At 41.6% G+C, this 19,795-nt stretch overlaps 1 protein-coding gene across 2 annotated transcripts; it reads left to right on the top strand.

Annotated features, from left to right (window-relative positions):
* Positions 1-4,806: 4,806 nt before the first annotated feature.
* Positions 4,807-15,977, top strand: LOC139464871 (inositol polyphosphate 1-phosphatase-like). Of its 2 annotated transcripts, none has more exons than XM_071246431.1 (6): positions 4,807-5,099; positions 6,776-6,995; positions 8,073-8,190; positions 12,390-12,536; positions 13,941-14,115; positions 14,848-15,977. In XM_071246431.1, exons 2-6 carry the CDS (start codon positions 6,786-6,788, stop codon positions 15,347-15,349), a joined length of 1,152 nt encoding a protein of 383 aa, XP_071102532.1. In that variant the 5' UTR covers positions 4,807-5,099; positions 6,776-6,785; the 3' UTR covers positions 15,350-15,977. The 2 variants fall into 2 exon arrangements, with proteins under 2 accessions (XP_071102532.1, XP_071102533.1); XM_071246432.1 differs by having other exon boundaries at positions 5,089-5,132.
* Positions 15,978-19,795: the final 3,818 nt, after the last annotated feature.

Below are 19,795 nucleotides of genomic sequence, written 5' to 3'. Positions count from 1 at the left end.
TGAAGCAGTGCATTGTGGGAATACGCTTATGTTGCGTTCAGGGCAGCGAAAATTGACCAGGAACAAACAAACATTTTACGTTGCAGAAGCAATTGCAACTTTGCTTAAAACGGTACACATTTGGATTCTAAATGTGGATCAGTTATAGCGGAAAGAAATCAATATGTATTATACCAGTATATGATATAACCAGTGTATGAGACGCTTGACTGAGAGTTTCGATTCTTCGACATCACTAACAAAAAAACAACAACCTTTAAGTGGCATTTTAAGTTGGTATTATGGAGAAGGGAGATAGTTCTATGAATATTCATCGTCTATACTACAATGAATGCGACGTTTCGCGAATAGCACGTCAAGATTGCAGATGTGGCGTAAAGCAATATTCGCTCTCATAATGAATACTGGAAAAGCAAAATGTTTACACTATCAAATCTCGTAAACTGATTTGGTTAAACGGTTAAAGCAACTAAAGGGATCGGGTGATCAGACTCGCTGACTTGGTTGATGCATGTCATCGTGTATCCCAATAGCGTGGATCGATGATAATGATATCAGCCACTGGATTGTCTGGCCCATACTCGATTATTAACAGACCGCCGTCATATAGCTGGAATATTGTTGAGTGCGGCGTTAAACAACAAACAAGACAGACATACATATGGTATATTTTGTCATGTGAAAAAAATCTGGGTGCTCTTTAACTTCTTCTTTTTTGTGGTATATGAGGAAAAGAAGAAGAGAAGTCTTTAGGAGTTTTGCAAAAATCACTTACTTCGCGGCTTGTACATGTGGTTCTTTCTGAGCCTCCCCGGGCTCAGTAAAATCTTTATTTTGTTTCTCACATTCAACCGGAGAGTTGATCAGTGGACGAGGTGAGGTGAGGTGAAATTGGGTTTAACGTCGCGTCCAAGATTATTGAGTGTGTGTGGCTGCTTGTACTAGTCTGGACTGATGCCGATTTATAGTGCTAGCACACTGAGATACCATGCAGCAGTTTAACATGAACACCCCACTCAGACACAGTAAACTGACTCTGAGCCGACCAGTTCTTCTTTTAGCCTTTTAATGCTGAGCGGCAGACAGGGTAACAACAAGTACAATCTTTAAACGTCTTTTGGTATAACGCAGCCGGGGATCGAACCCTGGACCTTCCGCTCCCCGAGCGGACGTTCTACCACTAGACCACGGAGGCGGTCTTGATCAGTGGAAGAAGAATGTTAAAAGTTTTACTAAAACCATGGGGAATCATGGCAAGCATCCACTGCCGGAACATATCAAATATGGTTCACAGGGTAGCAACGCCAAATATGATAGTGTTCACGGAACGTAAGGCGCTGTCCAACAATGTAATGTTGTGTGTGAAAAGCTGCAAAAAGAAGCAGAGCATGTTAAGGTTTAAGGGGACTAAGCTTGGGCCATTCGGCAGTCCCAGCCAGTTTGATTCAAGTTCCCTGAAAACGCTTTGATTGTCTGCCAGTTAAAAGCAGCCAATGATTACCCCAATTACACAGATACAGTGGATCAGTTTAAAATACAGCATTATTTACATGGCCTAGAACTCAGAAATCGCAGAAGTCTCCCTTTAAGGTGTGTGTTGTTGTTTGGCGTGTTTGTGTGTGTGTGTGTGTGTGTGTGTGTGTGTGTGTGTGTGTGTGTGGCCTAGTGGTTAAAGCGTTCGCTCTTCACGTCGAAGGCCCGGGTTCCTTTGGTCACATGGGTTAACTGCTGTGTAGATTTCGGTCGCTTGCAGGATTCGCAAATCATGAGTACCGCCAACTCGGCGTAAACGGAGATTTTACAGCTCTTTTCATGTTTTAATCAAGGTGCTCACCTGATTCGATGCCATTCTCTACCCAATATCGCCTCTGTGTACGCATGTCATCACGAAGAGACACGTGGCTCATCATTTCTAATACAGAAAGAAAAGTCAACTGATCCGGAATAGTGTATGATACCGCCTTGTCTATAGCCTATCTGATGACATTTGGTAGATAATCAATGTTAATAAAGACATAATCAATCACTGTACTGACACTTTACATTTGTTTGTGAAGTATGTATAGAAGTGTCATCTAAAGGTACTACAGAGAATAGATTTCTCTCTTCGAGCACTCTTTGAAGATATATGGGACCAGTACGCCAATTGACTGTAGCGTGTGTCCGGAATAAGATCACCGAGGATAATTACTTGTCCCCGTCGTGAGTAAATAGAGGTTATCATCCAAAACTGGCTCCCACGGGAGATATCGCTTGGATGAGATCAAGCGATATCTACACTGTAGATATCGCTGCAATGACATTACATCACAATGCTTTGCAGACCATTGTGACGTCACTGGTTACCATGACGTCACAATCAAATGACATCACTGATGGCTCTGCTACTGAAGCTGTTTGCAGTACTTTTTACACTGAAGACACTGCGAATTAATGTCTACAAATTGAAAAAGTTGAAAGAATGATGTTGGATGATAAATAAAATCTCACCCTCGTGTCTTTTGATATCAAATATATCAACACTCGTTGATAAAAGTGGCAAAAATCCTCGGCAAGCCTCGGAATTGTTCCACTTTTATCAACTCGTGTTGATATATTTGATATCAAAAGACACTCGGGGGAGATTCTCTATATAGTTCCATAACCTAATGAAGTTGTTCGAGGTTCACGCTGTCTATATTACGTTAGTAGATGGTAACCGAGCTCCAATACTAAATGTCGGCTTGTTACCTGTCAGTTGTTTTACAGAAGTATGTGGTCACTACACGATGTGCTGACGAGAGACGCTCCAGTAGTATAGGCGATGTGGTGCGGGGACATTCCACACTGGGCCAGGTCCAGCTCCCGAAAATGCTTCCTTGGAGGTTTCAGGTCTGTGATGCCGATTACTGGATCGTCATGTATGGCTAGTAAAATGTAAAAGCAGTCGTTACATTTTGCTAGCATTTTCAGGAGCTGGACCCGGTCCAGGGCGGGGTGTCCCCTTACCCCCATCGCATATCTACCAATGTCCTGCACCAGGCGCCTTTACGTAGGAACATTGTCCTTATTAATGTTGAGTACCTTCCGGGATTCGAGCCCACACTGCCAGAGTGAGGCACCTTATCGCCAGCACTCAAAGTCAGCGATCTAACCCGCTCAGCCACAGAGGCTTCCACAAAGTGAAAGTGCGACAACTGGTAGTCGAGAACACGCACTTTTTGTACGACTTTACCAAGGTGAGGTGGAATGGTGTTTAAAGTCACGTCCAAAACTATTGCACTTATATAGCGACGTACATGCGTGTGTGTGTGTGTGTGTCTCAGTGTGTCTCAGTGTGTCTCTGTGTGTGTCTGCTTGTACTAGTCCGGACTAAAGCCGCAGTTTTAACATGAGTACCCCACTCAGACACAGTATACTGAGTCCGAACCGACCAGTCCTTGCTTTAACCCCTTAATGCTGAGCGCCAGACAGGGTAAGAGCAAGTGTACCACCTTTTAACGTCGAACCCCGGACCATCCGCTCTCCGGGCCGACGCTCTACCACTAGACCAGGGAGGCAGTCCCTTCACAAAGAAAGTGTTATCCCAAATATAACATGTGTTACCTTTTGTCATGGTCGGTCCGACACTGAGACTTGGGCTCAGGGTTAGAGTTGGGCTCAGACGTCGGTTTGAAGGTGGGCTTGGGTAACTGTTCAATGTTGTCTCCTTTGTTTTTAGAGTGTTGTTTTTATTGTCTGACTTCATTGAAATTGTTCACATCTTGAGAATACATGGACTAGTTTCTTTCGGGAGCTAATACAGTCAATCTTTCCATCAATGGCACGTGTTCGCTTATAAATGTATAAGGATCTATACCGGAACGTCGCCTTTAAGGTAAATAAAGAAGTTGTTGTCCATAAATTTAGTCACGAAGGTCTTGTATTTCATTTTCTTTACGCTCCAAGTCATTTCTCAGTTGTGGGGGAACGGGTTGCCCAGTCGTCTAGGGCGCCGCGATTCGCTGTGAAGAGTTGCGTCCCTTGGGCACGCCAGAAACTTATGATTGTGGGTTCGAATCCCGGTTCGACCCGATTATCTTTCTCAGCCCGTTTGTCAGCACCATACCCGTGTTCGTGGGTTTCACCGAAGTGGTAACGTCTAAAGCCTTCATCACTTCGGGCTTTCCTCCCACATTAAGCTGACACGCCGTGATATAACTGGAATACTGTTAAAAGCGGCGTTAAACCCAACTCACTCACTCCCTCACAACAGATTTCAGCTTTTCCACCGGAGATTGTAGTTCTTGTATTTAGAAGAAAGATGAGCGACTTTTTTTACTTTTCTTTTTTACCTTTTTGAATGTCTTATATCCACTTACCTTGATAAACTTTACGGCATAAAGTTGCAGTGAAGTCGCTTAGTTTGTTGTTTAACGCCGCACTCAGCAATAGTCCAGCTATATGGCGACGGTCTGTAAATAATCGAGTCTGGACCAGACAATCCAGTGATTGACATGAGCATCGATCCACACAATTGGGATACGATGACATGCATCAACCAAGTCGGCGAGCCCGATCCCTTTAGTCGCCTCTCAGAACAAGTCTCGCCGGAGACCCGGATTCGGTTCCATACATGGGTACATCATGAAATCTGTTCCTAGTCCAGCGCCATCCTTTTCTGTCACTTGCAGTCATTATTGACCTCCAAATCTGGTATAACTCGTTTACAAATTTTAAACGTTTTCGGATATGGAGCTACCGAATAGCCACAATACATAGGACTAAGCACACACATATTGCTGACGTATTACACCTGTATGACGTATTGCGCAAGCACTTGTCAATCACAAGTGCTGATTTCCGACTTTTACAAATGATTTACACATTTATTGGCCTTGGAAGGTTTTTGATATGTTAAAAAAATACTGGGTGTCACCAGGTTACATACGTAGTCGCAGGACACGTCAGGTTTCAGGTGAAAACATTTGGCGGGAGCTAAATACATCGAGTTTAATCCCCATATCGCAGTCGGCGTACATTGCTTCCGGGTGTGTGAGCGGCAGAGTTTATCTTATCACCAAGAACAAGTGCAGTCCCACATGAGCTTGTTCCCTTGTACCGGAACTCCCAACATACGGGTACGGACAGACGCGTCGGCTAAGTAGACAAATGTGACAGATTTTTTTTCTCTACCTGTCTAAATATTACACACCGTATCTTATCTTCGTAAAGAGGTTGATGCTTGTGAATTTTCATGTAATTCATCTAAATTTGTTGGTTTACCCAGCAGTATATATGACTGAAAATTAAAAGTGAATATGACCCCATGTTAAATCCAAACACTAGTAACATAAGATCAGGTCAAAAGCACATCTATTAATACCCAAAAGGACCGATCTAGATCCATTTTGTTTTGTTATATTACGTATTTTGTTGAAATGAAAACAGGTTGCAGTTTAACAGTTGGCCACAAGCCTGTCTTCCAGAATTGCTTCCATCTTTTCTTTCTGTGGTCTCTCAAATGTTTTTTAAGTGTCCGTTCAGAGTTAAATTTGGTTTTCATGGCAGTCATTTTGGTTTTGAAATATGACATGTTCAGGAGTTGGTAATATACATATAGTTTATTGAAACATAACATTGAGCAAAATGGCAAATGTACTATCTTACATATTTTCATACATTGATTAGTGCTTTGTCATTGTTTGTTCCTATTCTTTGCCCAATAACTTCTCGTTTTATCCTAAACAACATGAGATTTGATCATGTTGATACTGAAATATGTTATTGATATCCCTGACAAAGGCAAGTTGAAATTCTTTTTGAAATTCTTTTTATTTTTTGGCAGCCAGAGAATGTGGCTACAGATTGCCATTTGTGTGCCTATTAATGCAGGTATTCTGAAGAATGGAGTGTTTCCACTTTGACAAATGTTGTATTCATGGTGTAGTGGTACAACCTTGTATCTATATCTGTAGTGATAAAACCTTGTATCTATATCTGTAGTGATACAACCTTGTATCTATATCTGTAGTGATACAACCTTGTATCTACATCTGTAGTGATACAACCTTGTATCTATATCTGCAGTGATACAACCTTGTATCTATGTCTGTAGTGATACAACCTAGTATCCATGGCTGTAGTGATACAACCTTGTATCTATATCTGTAGTGATACAACCTTGTATCTATATCTGTAGTGATACAAACTTGTATCCATGGCTGTAGTGATACAAACTTGTATCCATGGCTGTAGTGATACAAACTTGTATCCATGGCTGTAGTGATACAACCTTGTATCCATGGCTGTAGTGATACAACCTTGTATCCATGGCTGTAGTAATAAAACCTTGTATCCATGGCTGTAGTGATACAAACTTGTATCCATGGCTGTAGTAATACAAACTTGTATCCATGGCTGTAGTAATACAACCTTGTATCCATGGCTGTAGTAATACAACTTTGTATCCATGGCACGTCGCTATGTAAGTGCAATAATCTTGGACGCAACGTTAAACCCCATTTCACCTCACCTCACCTTGTATCCATGGCTGTAGTAATACAAACTTGTATCTATATCAGTAGTAATACAACCTTGTATCCATGGCTGTAGTGATACAAACTTGTATCCATGGCTGTAGTGATACAAACTTGTGTCCATGGCTGTCATAGAAAACTATGGATTGAATTAGATTGATAAAAAAAAAGATCCCACAAGTGAAAGGTTAAAAATAATAATAATAAGTAGACATCAGGATCACCACTGCTAGATGAGGTTGGTGATATTGTTAAGTGTTCTTGTACTGTTCTTGCAGCTTATCCAACATGCTCTTGCGTGACTTCACGTCGGCGCTGATCGCGGCTGCTGAGAAAGGAGCCAAAGTAGCTCGGATCGTGCGAGCCGAGAACACCCTGCTTCAGTTGTTGGTTCAAGAAAAAGAGGGGAAAGAAAAGAATGATAGATTTGTCCAGGATTTCAAGACACTTGCAGATGTACTTATTCAGGAGATGGTCCGCCATGACTTGAGCTTAAAGGTGCAATGACAATATGACCTGACACAGATCAGAGTTATCTCCCCTCATGCATCCACAGTTGTATTCAGTTGTACTCTGAGCCTGCAAGCAAAAAGAAATTTGCTGATTAATAATTACAACATCAGGCCTCCCGAAGAAAACCAGCTGAAGGCTAACAAAAATCGCAATGATAACCCTGCTAATTTTCAATGGAACCTGACAGGGTGTTAATCACACAGACCACAATGCATGAATGGTTTTATGTGCATGATTTACTGTGTTTGGTTCCCTTGAAACTGAGCCGTATTCTCACCATAACAATTCAAACTGTATGGGGGACTGTGTCTTTGTTTAAAATTTATGTGGCTATTTCAATTTGAAATATGTACATATTCCGTAGTTTGAGAGCCTTCTGCTGGTTTTCTTTTATAGACCTGATACAATTGTATGTTCAGGATGTTTATTCATAGGGCCCCAGCAACCTATGCATGTAAGAGTGAGTGAGTATGGTTTTGTGCAGCTTTTAGCAATATTCCAGCAATATCACGGCGGGGAACACCAGAAATGGGCTTCACACATTGTACCCATGTCGGGAATCGAATCCGGGTCTTCGGCGTGACGAGCGAACACTTTAACCACGAGACTACCCGACCGCCCCTATGCATGTAAGAGGCCATTGAATGGATCAGGTGGTCAAGCTTGGTGATTCTGTTGATTGTGTATCATCACACCCTAATAGCATGGTTCGTTGCTCCTAATATCAGTCACAAGTTTGTTTGGTCAAGACTCAATTATTAACATAATGCTGTAAAATAGGTGGAATTCCGAATTTCATCCTGACAACAGCCTTTTGTACCATGGGTTCCTGGAAGGGGTGTGTGATGATGATGTAGGCTACTTCAACCCAGCCTGGTTACAGGGAGGGAGTACTGTTGTAATTATCTTGAACATAAACCAGTCTCCAAAATTTGCTCCCAAATTGAAAACTACCCATTTTCACTATTTTTTAGTCGTTGACATTGAGTAAATTGCTATGTTGAGACAATCATGTTCTCGTATATATTTGAGATATAAATATTGCCATTGCTAATGTTTCAGTTCCCGGGTCTGGAGGAGAATGTGTATGGTGAAGAGAGCAACTGTTTCACCAACACAGCAGGGAAGTCTGTAGTTGTGCAGCTATGCCCAACACCACAAGAAACAGCCTCTTTACTTAGTAAGTAACCATGGTAACAGTCTGTAGTTGTGCAGCTATGCCCAACGCCACAGGAAACAGCCTCTTTACTTAGTAAGTAACCATGGTAACAGTCTGTAGTTGTGCAGCTATGCCCAACACCACAGGAAACAGCCTCTTTACTTAGTAAGTAACCATGGTAACAGTCTGTAGTTGTGCAGCTATGCCCAACACCACAGGAAACAGTCTCTTTACTTAGTAACCATGGTAACAGTCTGTAGTTGTACAGCTATGCCCAACCCCACAGGAAACAGTCTCTTTACTTAGTAACCATGGTGACAGTCTGTAGTTGTACAGCTATGCCCAACCCCACAGGAAACAGTCTCTTTACTTAGTAACCATGGTAACAGCCTGTAGTTGTACAGCTATGCCCAACCCCACAGGAAACAGTCTCTTCATTTAGTAACCATGGTGACAGTCTGTTGTTGTACAGCTATGCCCAACCCCACAGGAAACAGTCTCTTTACTTTGTAAGTAACCATGGTAACAGTCTGTGGTTGTACAACTATGCTCAACCCCACAGGAAATAGCTACTTTACTTTGTAAGTAACCATGGTAACAGTCTGTAGTTGTACAACTATGCCCAACCTCACAGGAAATAGCCTCTTTACTTTGTAAGTAACCATGGTAACAGTCTGTGGTTGTACAGCTATGCCCAACCCCACAGGAAATAGCTACTTTACTTTGTAAGTAACCATGGTAATACTCTACCAACTTCATGGTGACCCGTCGATGCAACTAGGGAGTACAAAATGAAATCATTGGTTTATCAAAGATTTTAAGTTGAATGCCCCTGGAAAGCAAATGGGGAAACAAATTGTTATTTAGTTCAGAATTTGGATTTTTTCCTTTTTTTTTATTCAGCGATATTTTAACATTATAGTCTGAGATTGTGTTAAAAAAATTCATCCTCTTTATTGGTCATGGTAACAGCGAAATACAGGATACCTGTACAAAGCCTTAAAATTAGTTATTAGTTATGTATACTACCGACCAAAAATAAGGGAACTAATGATTTGGATGTAGCAATCGTTGAGGTGTACATTTGCAATACAGTGGTGTTGCATCTGAGTGCAACATCTCATCACAATGCAATTTCACATCGTGCGTAAACAGCATGTGATGCATGTGCACACAGAAGCTGACGTGTGTGTCCCTGTAGGGGAGCTCATCACTAACTCTGACGTGTGTGTCCCTGTAGAGGAGCTCATCACTAACGCTGACATGTGTGTCCCTGTGGGGGAGCTCATCACTAACGCTGACGTGTGTGTCCCAGTAGGGGAGCTCATCACTGACGCTGACGTGTGTGTCCCAGTAGGGGAGCTCATCACTAACGCTGACGTGTGTGTCTCAGTAGGGGAGCTCATCACTAACGCTGACGTGTGTGTCCCAGTAGGAGAGCTGATCACTAACGTTGACGTGTGTGTCCCAGTAGGGGAGCTGATCACTAATGCTGACGTGTGTGTCCCTGTAGGGGAGCTCATCACTAACGCTGACATGTGTGTCCCTGTAGGGGAGCTCATCACTGACGCTGACGTGTGTGTCCCTGTGGGGGAGCTCATCACTAACGCTGACGTGTGTGTCCCTGTGGGGGAGCTCATCACTAACGCTGACGTGTGTGTCCCCGTGGGGGAGCTCATCACTAACGCTGACGTGTGTGTCCCTGTGGGGGAGCTCATCACTGACGCTGACGTGTGTGTCCCTGTAGGGGAGCTCATCACTAACGCTGACGTGTGTGTCCCAGTAGGGGAGCTCATCACTGACGCTGACGTGTGTGTCCCTGTAGGGGAGCTCATCACTAACGCTGACGTGTGTGTCCCAGTAGGGGAGCTCATCACTGACGCTGACGTGTGTGTCCCTGTAGGGGAGCTCATCACTAACGCTGACGTGTGTGTTCCTGTAGGGGAGCTCATCACTAATGCTATTGAACTGGACCCACACTTAAAAATGCCTTCGAGAAATGGCGAATCGTCGGTATGATAGAGGAGGGAACGTCATCATCCCAAGTTGCCCTAATGTTTGACAAATCAAGTTGTGTAGGTTCTCGACCGTGGGACAAAGAGCGTACAAAGGGTGGAGGAGCAAAGAGACCAGGTGGCGCAGGCCTATAAATGTGACCCATAGATTGTCTCATCACATTAATGGCACTGGGGGGCACGGGTGGGCCAGTCATCTAAGGTGCCGCGATTCGCTGTGCAGAGTTGCGTCCCTTGGGCACACCAGAAAACTATGATTGTGGGTTCGAATCCCGGTTCGCCCCTATTATGTTTCTAGGTATGTCAGTACCAAACCCTTGCTCGTGGGTTTCACCGAAGTGGTAAACGTCTGAGACCTGCATCCCTTCGGGCTTTCCTCCCACATTAAGCTGACACGCCGTGATATGACTGGAATACTGTTAAAATCAGCGTTAAACACAACTCACTCTCATTATTTGCACTACACATTCAAATATGCATCTGTTATCAATAGAGAACACTGTACAATAACAGGAAGGCAAATTTCAACGCCTGAAAGTACGGCATCTTGTGTGGGGTGTGGCCCTGACAGCTTACCAGAGGCGGCAAAGATTGGGGTGGGCAGGCACTGCCTGTGTGCCAATTGGCGTTACACCATGTTTACAGATGAATCAAGGTTTGGCCTCCGATTCACAGATACAGCGTACTATGTTTACAACAACACGCATATAACAAATTGACAGATATAACAAACTGTTATTTTGGTCCCGGCCCCCTGCTGTATGTATGATTATAAAGATCTTAATGTCCACGCCCAACTTTAATTTTTCAGACATATATTGTCATTACAGCTTCACTATCATTTCACTGTAATGGTCTTATTGACTTCTGGAACTTCTATTTAGGAGGTTCAACTTTCTTGTGAGTCAAAAGCACATGTCTGGTTTATAGCCATGTTTAATCAACTAAAGGGGAACTCCCATTGATCTACAGTACAGTGCTGATACAACAACTAGCTATAATAACTGTGTACATAGCACTCTGGTGGAACATGCTATAATGTAAACACATTAGATATATTGACTTAGTTCCCTTTTATTTTGTCCATAGTATAGATTTATATGAATTCGGAAATTTTAAATTCCTATGTGGGAATTTTTAATGACGTTTGTTTCTTACTTGGGGTCGGATATTGGCCTCTGAACAGTTGTAGATGAATACCAGCAAATACACATTGATGTATACCAGTACATGCACGATTATGATGTATGATAATATGATGTATGATAATGTGATGTATGATAATGTGATGTATGATATTGTGATGTATGATAATATGATGTATGATAATGTGATGTATGGTAATATGATGTATGATAATGTGATGTATGATAATATGATGTATGATAATGTGATTTATGATAATGTGATGAATGATAATGTGATGTATGATAATGTGATGTATGATAATATGATGTATGATATATATTTGATATCAAAAGGCACTCGGGTGAGATTCTCTATGTATGGAGGGAACTTCTGTATTTAATCTGGACAGTGTTCAGGTACAGCAGCTCTACAGCAGTTCATCTACACATTGGCTTGTTGTTTCTTTAACCAGCTCCTGCTGCGCCGTTCTGGGGATTGGTTGAGGGTGCACGGGTGGCCCAGTGGTCTAAGGTGCGACGATTCGCTGTGCAGAGTTGCATTCCTTGGGCACGCCAGAAACCTATGATTGTTGGTTTGAATCCCGGTTCGCCCCAATTATATTTCTAGGTTAGTCAGCACCTTACCCGTGCTTGTGGGTTTCACTGAATTGGTAAACGTCTTAGACCTGCATCACTTCGTGATTACTGTTAAGAGCGGCGTTAAACCAAACTCACTCACTCACTCACTCACTATGTTGGTTGAAATGCATTGGGTGATCTGGCTTGGTGACTTGGTTGATTGCAAGTCATACTCTGATTGAATGTATCTCTGCTCACGATATCAATCACTGGATTGCCTGGTCCAGACTTGACGGCCACACTCCTGCAACTGAAATAATGCTGAGTGCAGTGTTAAGCAACAAACAAAGAAATCTACAATGAAGAAAGATCGATACATCGCCTGATACCACGTGATACTGGTGTTGTGGCGCAGCAGATCATGATACACCAAGGATGCAAGACCTTGTATTACACATGTAACCCTTTATCAAAGCTTCATTCCTATTTTGTATTCCAGAGGAAGTGCTAGATGGAAACGAGAAAGCAGCGGCCATATTGTCGGAGGCTCTTCACGAGGATGTAGAGGCTACTGTGGACACCATGCTCCAGTCTCAGGAACAGGAAGTAGCAGTAGACGATGTGGGCATCTGGATAGACCCAATTGGTGAGTAGACGATGTGGGCATCGGGATAGATTGTATTGGTGAGTAGACAATGTGGGCATCGAGATAGATTGTATTGGTGAGTAGACAATATGGCCGTCAGGATAGATTGTATTGGTGAGTAGACAATATGGCCGTCAGGATAGATTGTATTGGTGATTAGACGATGTAGACATCAGGATAGATTGTATTGGTGAGTAGATGATGTGGGCATCGGGACAGATTGTATTGGTGAGTAGACGAAGTGGGCGTCACGGTATTACACAGATCGATGCTCATAAGGTCAATCCTGGATTACTCGATTACTTACAGACCGCCGTGATGTAGCTGGAACATTGCTGAGTGCGGTGTTAAACAACGAACGAACTAACAAAGAAACAAACAAAGTAGACGATTGCAGCCCAGTCTGAGTATTGTACGTTGCTGCCATTTATATGAGGGCGGTCTTTAAATAATCAAGTCTGTACCAGACAGTTCAGTGATTGATAGGAGCAGTGATCCAAGCTGTCAGAGTACTATAGACAAAATACAAAATATAAAAGAGAATTTGGTCTTGATACTTTATCAGTTTATGAAATCATGTATCGGTACATCAGTAATACGTATCAATGTGTAAAACTACCCCTGAAGATCCAGGTTAGAATAGGTCTTCAGTAACCTATGCCTGTCGTAAGTGGCGACTATGCTTGTCGTTCGGTCAGACGCCCTGACTTGGTTGATGTGTGTCATGATATCCCAATTTCGAAAGTGTCATGTATTTATGTTCTTCCAACTTCTAAATGTCTGTCAATGACTTCACCCTAACTTGTCCACACACATCGCTTTTTTAATACACTCAATACCACTCAAGTTTATTTACCATACTACATCACTAATCCCTGTTACATGTTGTTTGTAATGCTTTCTTAGGGACTCGTGATGAGGCGGGTTAGAATACGATCTACAGCAATCCATGCTTGTTTTAAGAGGCAGCTATGAAGGGTTAGAAACTAACAGTTTTCGTCCACTAGTCCTTATAATGATAACATATAACAAAACCTTTTAAAAGGGCAAATGTCTACTAGTCCTTATGATACCTTTACTATTGGGAAGTTTGGCAAGGACTATAGGACTAGTGCCAATTTCTAACGCTGCTATGCTTATTGTAAGAGGCAACTAACGTGCTCGGATGGTCAGGCTCTCTGACTTGGTTGATGCGTGCCATCATATCTCAATTGCGTGGACCTGTGCTCATGATGTCGGTCACTGGATTGTCTGGTCCAGACTCGATTATTTACAGACCAGAGTCATATAACTGGAATATTGTGGAGTGTGGCATTAAACAACAAACAAACAAGAAGCAATGTATCAACGAACCCCCCTACTTCTCTTCTTGTCGTTATTCTAAGGTTGCATTGTATGTTACAGACTCCACAGCTCAGTTCATACGTGGCCAGACTGGAGCTCCTAACAACGAAGGCATTGTTGATGAGGGCCTACAGTGTGTCACTGTTCTCATTGGTGCGTTTGATAAACAGTCCGGCCAACCAATAGCTGGAGTTTGTGTCCAGCCCTTTGCATTATGGGATACCAAAACACTGCAGTAAGTCACACTCTACACAACGCTATGTTTCAGAATAAAATTTTTTTTTTAACCTATCCTGCATTACTCCTTAATGCATTTACTGCTGGTTTTTTTTACAGAAGGACAAAGCTTTATTATAAAGGACTTGTCAGTCTGGTTGACAAGCAGTAATGTTAGGTTCCATGATGTCATGACTTCTGTGATCACATGGGCATTGTGTCATGCAATTAGCCACACAACTAGTTGGAACAACTTCTTTTTCAGCTGGAGTCCACACAGCTTTGTCTTTCTGTAAAAACCGGCAGTAAATACATCAGGCATAATGCAGGATAAGTTTACGAATGTAAAAAATATTTAGATTTTACAAAGATTTTGGTAGAAATAGATAACTCCCCTGAATTGAGAAAGACCCCCAAGGGTATCGTCGGATCATAGGTTTTCGGACACCATATGTTTTCTGAGGGCTTGTTTATCGTGATTACTCACGCTTTATCAAGGGGTGTGGTGTCTCACAAACATTGTAAATACTCAGATGATGGGGGTTTTAAGATAAAGTTGTCTTTTATAAGTGAGTGAGATGTTTACAATTGTTGTGATTAGCAAGAATGAATGTTTTTTAAGCGCCTGAAACCCATAACACGTGGATATTTGTATTTTGTTTTGTTAAGTGTGATCTGGTGTTACTGAAATTAACATTATCAATGACAATCTTACTCCATGTCTGAAGGTAAATATCGGCCCTCTGTTTAGATGGTTGCACAACACAACCTGGTCTGTGTGTTACAAAGACGTCCGCCTGTCCTCCATCACGCCATCCAAGTCCGACAAACACAGCATCATCATCAGCTCCAGTGAGTCCGACGCCGTCAAACAAAAACTGTCCAAGAAGTTCACACTGTTTTCCGCCGCGGGTGCGGGCTACAAGATACTGAGTGCCGCGTGGGGCCATGTGGATGGCTACGTGTTGAGCCGGCCGACCATCTACAAGTGGGACTGCTGTGCCCCTCACGCTGTGCTCTTGTCCCTCGGGGGAGGGATCGTCCCGTACACGGATCTCGACACGGATCTCCACAAGGATCTCCACAAGGATCTCGACAAGGATCTCGACACGATTCAGGGTGCGGATCAGTCACACCAACTTCAGTACCAGTTTTCTTCCAACGAAGGTGGCAATGCCGTCCCTGGCGTCATCGCTTATCGAACAAAGGATGTTTTATCTGACATCATACACTGTCTTAAAAATGGAACATGACCGAACATGGTCTTTTAGCTATGTGTTGATTATGCCATCAGCAGTGGGCTATTTTTTTTATATTTGTTGGATCACAGATTTTTTTTTTGTCAAACTAAGAAGAATTAAAAAATATATCACTCAATTCAATATCGATTAGGTCTGGCACCAATGCTTAGGTTAAATGATGAATTTGTCATCTTTTGTGCCATCGTCAGCTGGCATGTTCGATGTTTATGTATCAAAAAAAGGGACATAACTCTAGATCTGTTATTCAAGGAATTTCCCAATTTCCCTTCGAGTCGTCGTCTGAACAATTTGGTGAAAAAATTATGTCACATTGAGCATCATGAGTTTTATAGATAATTGTTTTTGAAACACTTGAGTAATCTCAAAATATATTTGTGCGTTTGACATGCAGGCGAAAAAATAATAAGTGTATATTATGATTATTATTATTTTAAGTTTTGAAGAAAACAGGGTCTGCATGTCTGTGATTCAACAAATAAGAAAATAATGGCCTTGGCTGTAGCAGGAATTTTATCCGAATCAGTCCAGTTTTGATCCTGCCCAGTGATAATGTCAGTGCTATAAGATAGAAGGTGTATTTCTACTGTTGAGGGGGAAATTGTTCGAGTTGGAAATGATAATGGTTGCGGATGCAGAATATTTCCTCCTGTATGCAGACACATTGGGGGCAAGAAAGTATCATTGTGTTCATTCTCATTTAAATCATATCGCTGTCCTCGCTACCACTTAACAAAGATATTACGGGTCACGTCAGAACAACCTTTCATCTGACCAATCAGAGCGTCGGTTACCACATTGGGAAAGTGACAGTTGGCAGGCATTTTCTGATCATGCAACCTCGGAGAATTCTGAATGACACCGAACTGATTCCTTCAAAAATGTCGTCTGTCTCTTGTTTCAATGGGCGAACCATTTCAAAGGGAAGAGACTTTCCACAGCCCATGGGAAGTACTGCCATACAATCTCAGACTCTGTTAGACATTCCAGAATTTTCTTTTGCTCATTTTTCAAATTTTGAAATCAATAAGAATGTTTGTATTTTTAAAGTATAGTCTGAAATGGAAGTTGACAGTTTGAAACTAGTGCCGTAACGCTCGAGAAAGCTGATTTCTGATTGGCTTATAAAAACTTCTTGACAGTCGTTTCATTGGTCGGTCAAAGATCGCAAAAGGTCATTCTGATGTGACCAGTATTGGAATGTCCTCAGATCTTTTTCCAGCTGTTGCGAAGACTAAGATCTGATTACAATGAAATTGGATTGTATTAATCCTGAAACTTATTAGAAATGTAGATTGCATGACACTGACATTTCCCACTCCCCTTCTGTAACAGGTGTAAGGTGTCTGAGCATGTGAAATAATGCAAGAGAAAAACAAACTTGGAAATCTGTTAAGCGTTGCGGAGTAGTCGATTGGTTAAAGCCTTCTATCATCATGCCAAAGTTTGATTCCCGACAATGAAGGGTGAAGGTTATTTCGTGACATTGATGGAATATTGCTGCTCACTCACTCACTCACTCCAGATTAATGAATCATGGGTAAATAGTAATTTCATTTTGACCATATATACTGGGATGCAAAGTAATGCTTCCTATACACATACAAATTACGAATGGTGCAAATATTATCCACTGCGAGACCCATTGAACGAGAAAGATTCCAGATTTTAAATGATTGAATCTTCTTCAAATGAAGCATTAAACTACTAAATAACACCCAATTCTTTCATATTACTATAGGGGGCACGGGTGGCCCAGTCGTCTAAGGCGCCGCGATTCGCTGTGCAGAGTTGCGTCCCTTGGGCACGCCAGAAACCTATGATTGTGGGTTCGAATCCCGGTTCGCCCCGATTATGTTTCTAGGTTTGTCAGCACCATACCCGTGCTCGTGGGTTTCACTGAAGTGGTAAACGTCTGAGACCTGCATCACTTGGGGCTTTCCTCCCACATTAAGCTGACACGCCGTGATATAACTGGAATACTGTTAAAAGCGGCGTTAAACCCAACTTACTCACTCACTCATATTACTATAGTTAATCTTCCACACCATGACAGATTAACTACCGTAATATGAAAGAATTGTGTTCCTTAACTTTTTTCAGTAGTATTTTAGACAGTGTGATATTCCCTTCTGTAAGTCCCACGAGACCGATACCAACTTGTGCTCATCAGAACACTATGTTACATATGGCGTGGTATTGACCAGCAGTGACAAATGACATTTGGATGATATTGTATTCAAGACTGGTTGAGTCTTCCTCAGAAACTAACATTGAGAATGAAGAGGATGTATGGTAACAGTACAGTAAAAATAGTTTCTTTATCTGATCATTTGAGGTTGGAGGTGTTTTTAGCTTCGGGATCAATGGTGAACTTTTCTGGTTTGGTTGAAGGTGATGGACCATTGTCATTGTCAGCATAAGACTATGACACCCCCCCCCCCCACCATTTGAAAACCAAATGAGTATGTTATAGACACTCCTCCACACTCCACACTCCACACCCCAACCCCCCCAACCCCCTGAGAGAGGATTATTTTAGACATTTTTGGCCCCTCCCTGAAACAAATGCTGGATCCGCCCCTGGAGGGTCAGCCAAAGACACTGGAAACAAAATCATAATACTTATGATTATATATGTTGTTGAATATTTGAACTTATTATTGTTGATTTTTTTGTACTGTTACCCACATTCATAAGCGCCAAATCCTTTAGCATATATTTAGATTTTATATATCTGTATCCTACTGCTTCCTTTGTACCACCTATTGTATATTCTACAGTTTGAATTGGTATGAAGCGAAACGTTTATTTATATTATATATTTCTGTTGATTATGTTAACTGTTAGCTAATTTTGTTTGTTTATATTTTGTGTTACTGTAATTAAGAAGTATGAAGGCCTCATCAGCATTTTATTCTATAAAAAAAAGAAATATATTTGCTACTCTGTTTACTTCACTCACAAAAAGATTGTCCACTTAGTAAAGGTGAGCTTCGGTACCTGTCGTAATAGGGTTGACTCCAAGCAACACTGGCCACCTGCCAATAGCTGTGAGACTCATAAGGTCATTTATCATCCAAAACTGGCTCCCAGAGGAGATAGGCTTGGGTGAGATCAAGCGATATCTACACTGTAGATATCGCTGCAATGAAATTGCATCACAATGCTTTGCAGACCATTGTGACGTCATTGGTCACCATGATGTCACAATCAAATGACATCACTAATGGCTCTACTACTGAAGCTGTTAGCTACCTTTTACACTAAGACACTGCCTATTACTGTCTACAAACTGAAAAAGTTGGAAGAATAATGCTGGATGATAAATAAAATCTCCACTTTTATCTACTCGTGTTGATATATTATATATCAAGAGACATTCGTGTGAGATCCTCTATGTACATTTAAAACATCAGAATAAAGAAAACAATATGGCTGCCAGGTGGCCATCTTTATTTCAAGATTTCAGCAGTAGATGGAGATGGGACATGGTGATCTACGGTCCTTAGGCTTAATTATGACATTGTCTTTCAACGAATTATTTCATTTTGTCAGTTTGATATATTATATATATATGGCATATGTTGATTACAAGGACAATAAACTGTGATTACTCGTTACCAGGGACCATTATTTAATGCATTTTAGCATCAACATTATTGCTGATATTTGTTTCCGTAACCATTGTAACACCTGTAGCCTTAATCCAAGCTTTGCAAAGTTGATGTCGGAAGGTGCTTTAGTCACATTTTAAAGTTGATAGAAATTGTCCTGAATATGACAATATATGTGTGTCGGTGATATGTTATTTGTCTTTTGTGTCCAGTCAAGAGACTGTCTAATCTGTTCTCACCGCCAAAAGAAAACGCAAACCATAGAAACATATAGAGAAGTATGAACATTAGGAAATGTTTCTAAAAGGAACCAATTGATAACAAAACTAACAATCAGTCAAGTGTTATCACAGAGTGTCTTTATTCTTATCACGATATGCTTCTCATGATTTCCAAGCTTTACATGCTAATCCTGCACGAGACAAATGGTGCATCTTGAGTCATGGATGTATTATGTCACATGTGATGCGTTCATGAGTGTCGTTTCCCACAACGTATATGTATGTTTCTTAGTGTGTTGAACCACTCTAGTATCTTTTGAAAATGAGGAATTCTTCATATTTTAACCAACATGTAATTCACGTTTCTTTTGGGCTTTGGTATTTGATTTTGGTATCTAGGCATGAGACTATAGCTAATCTATTTGGGCTCTGTTGTTTAATGCTGACCTCAACAATATGTGGACTAGGCAATCCAATGATTGATATAATGACCAACCATGCAGTCAGGGTATGATGGCACGCTAGCAGTCAAGTCACCAGTCCTGACCACACGATTCATTCAGTCGCCTCTTTAATATGACCAATATGGGTTGCTAGGGATC

Source organism: Haliotis cracherodii, unplaced genomic scaffold (assembly GCF_022045235.1).
Source record: "Haliotis cracherodii isolate W230 unplaced genomic scaffold, xgHalCrac1.p SCAF_17, whole genome shotgun sequence".
NCBI classification, from domain to species: domain Eukaryota; kingdom Metazoa; phylum Mollusca; class Gastropoda; order Lepetellida; family Haliotidae; genus Haliotis; species Haliotis cracherodii.
Note: the sequence above shows the minus strand (reverse complement) of the source record. Positions and strands in the feature narration are given on the sequence as shown.

Coding starts and splice junctions, on each gene's coding strand:
- LOC139464871 (XM_071246431.1), top strand. CDS start 6,786: ATGCTCTTGCGTGACTTCACGTCGGCGCTGATCGCGGCTGCTGAGAAA. Junction 8,191..12,389: donor AGAAACAGCCTCTTTACTTA/GTAAGTAACCAT, acceptor TTTGTATTCCAG/AGGAAGTGCTAGATGGAAAC. Junction 12,537..13,940: donor CATCTGGATAGACCCAATTG/GTGAGTAGACGA, acceptor TGTATGTTACAG/ACTCCACAGCTCAGTTCATA.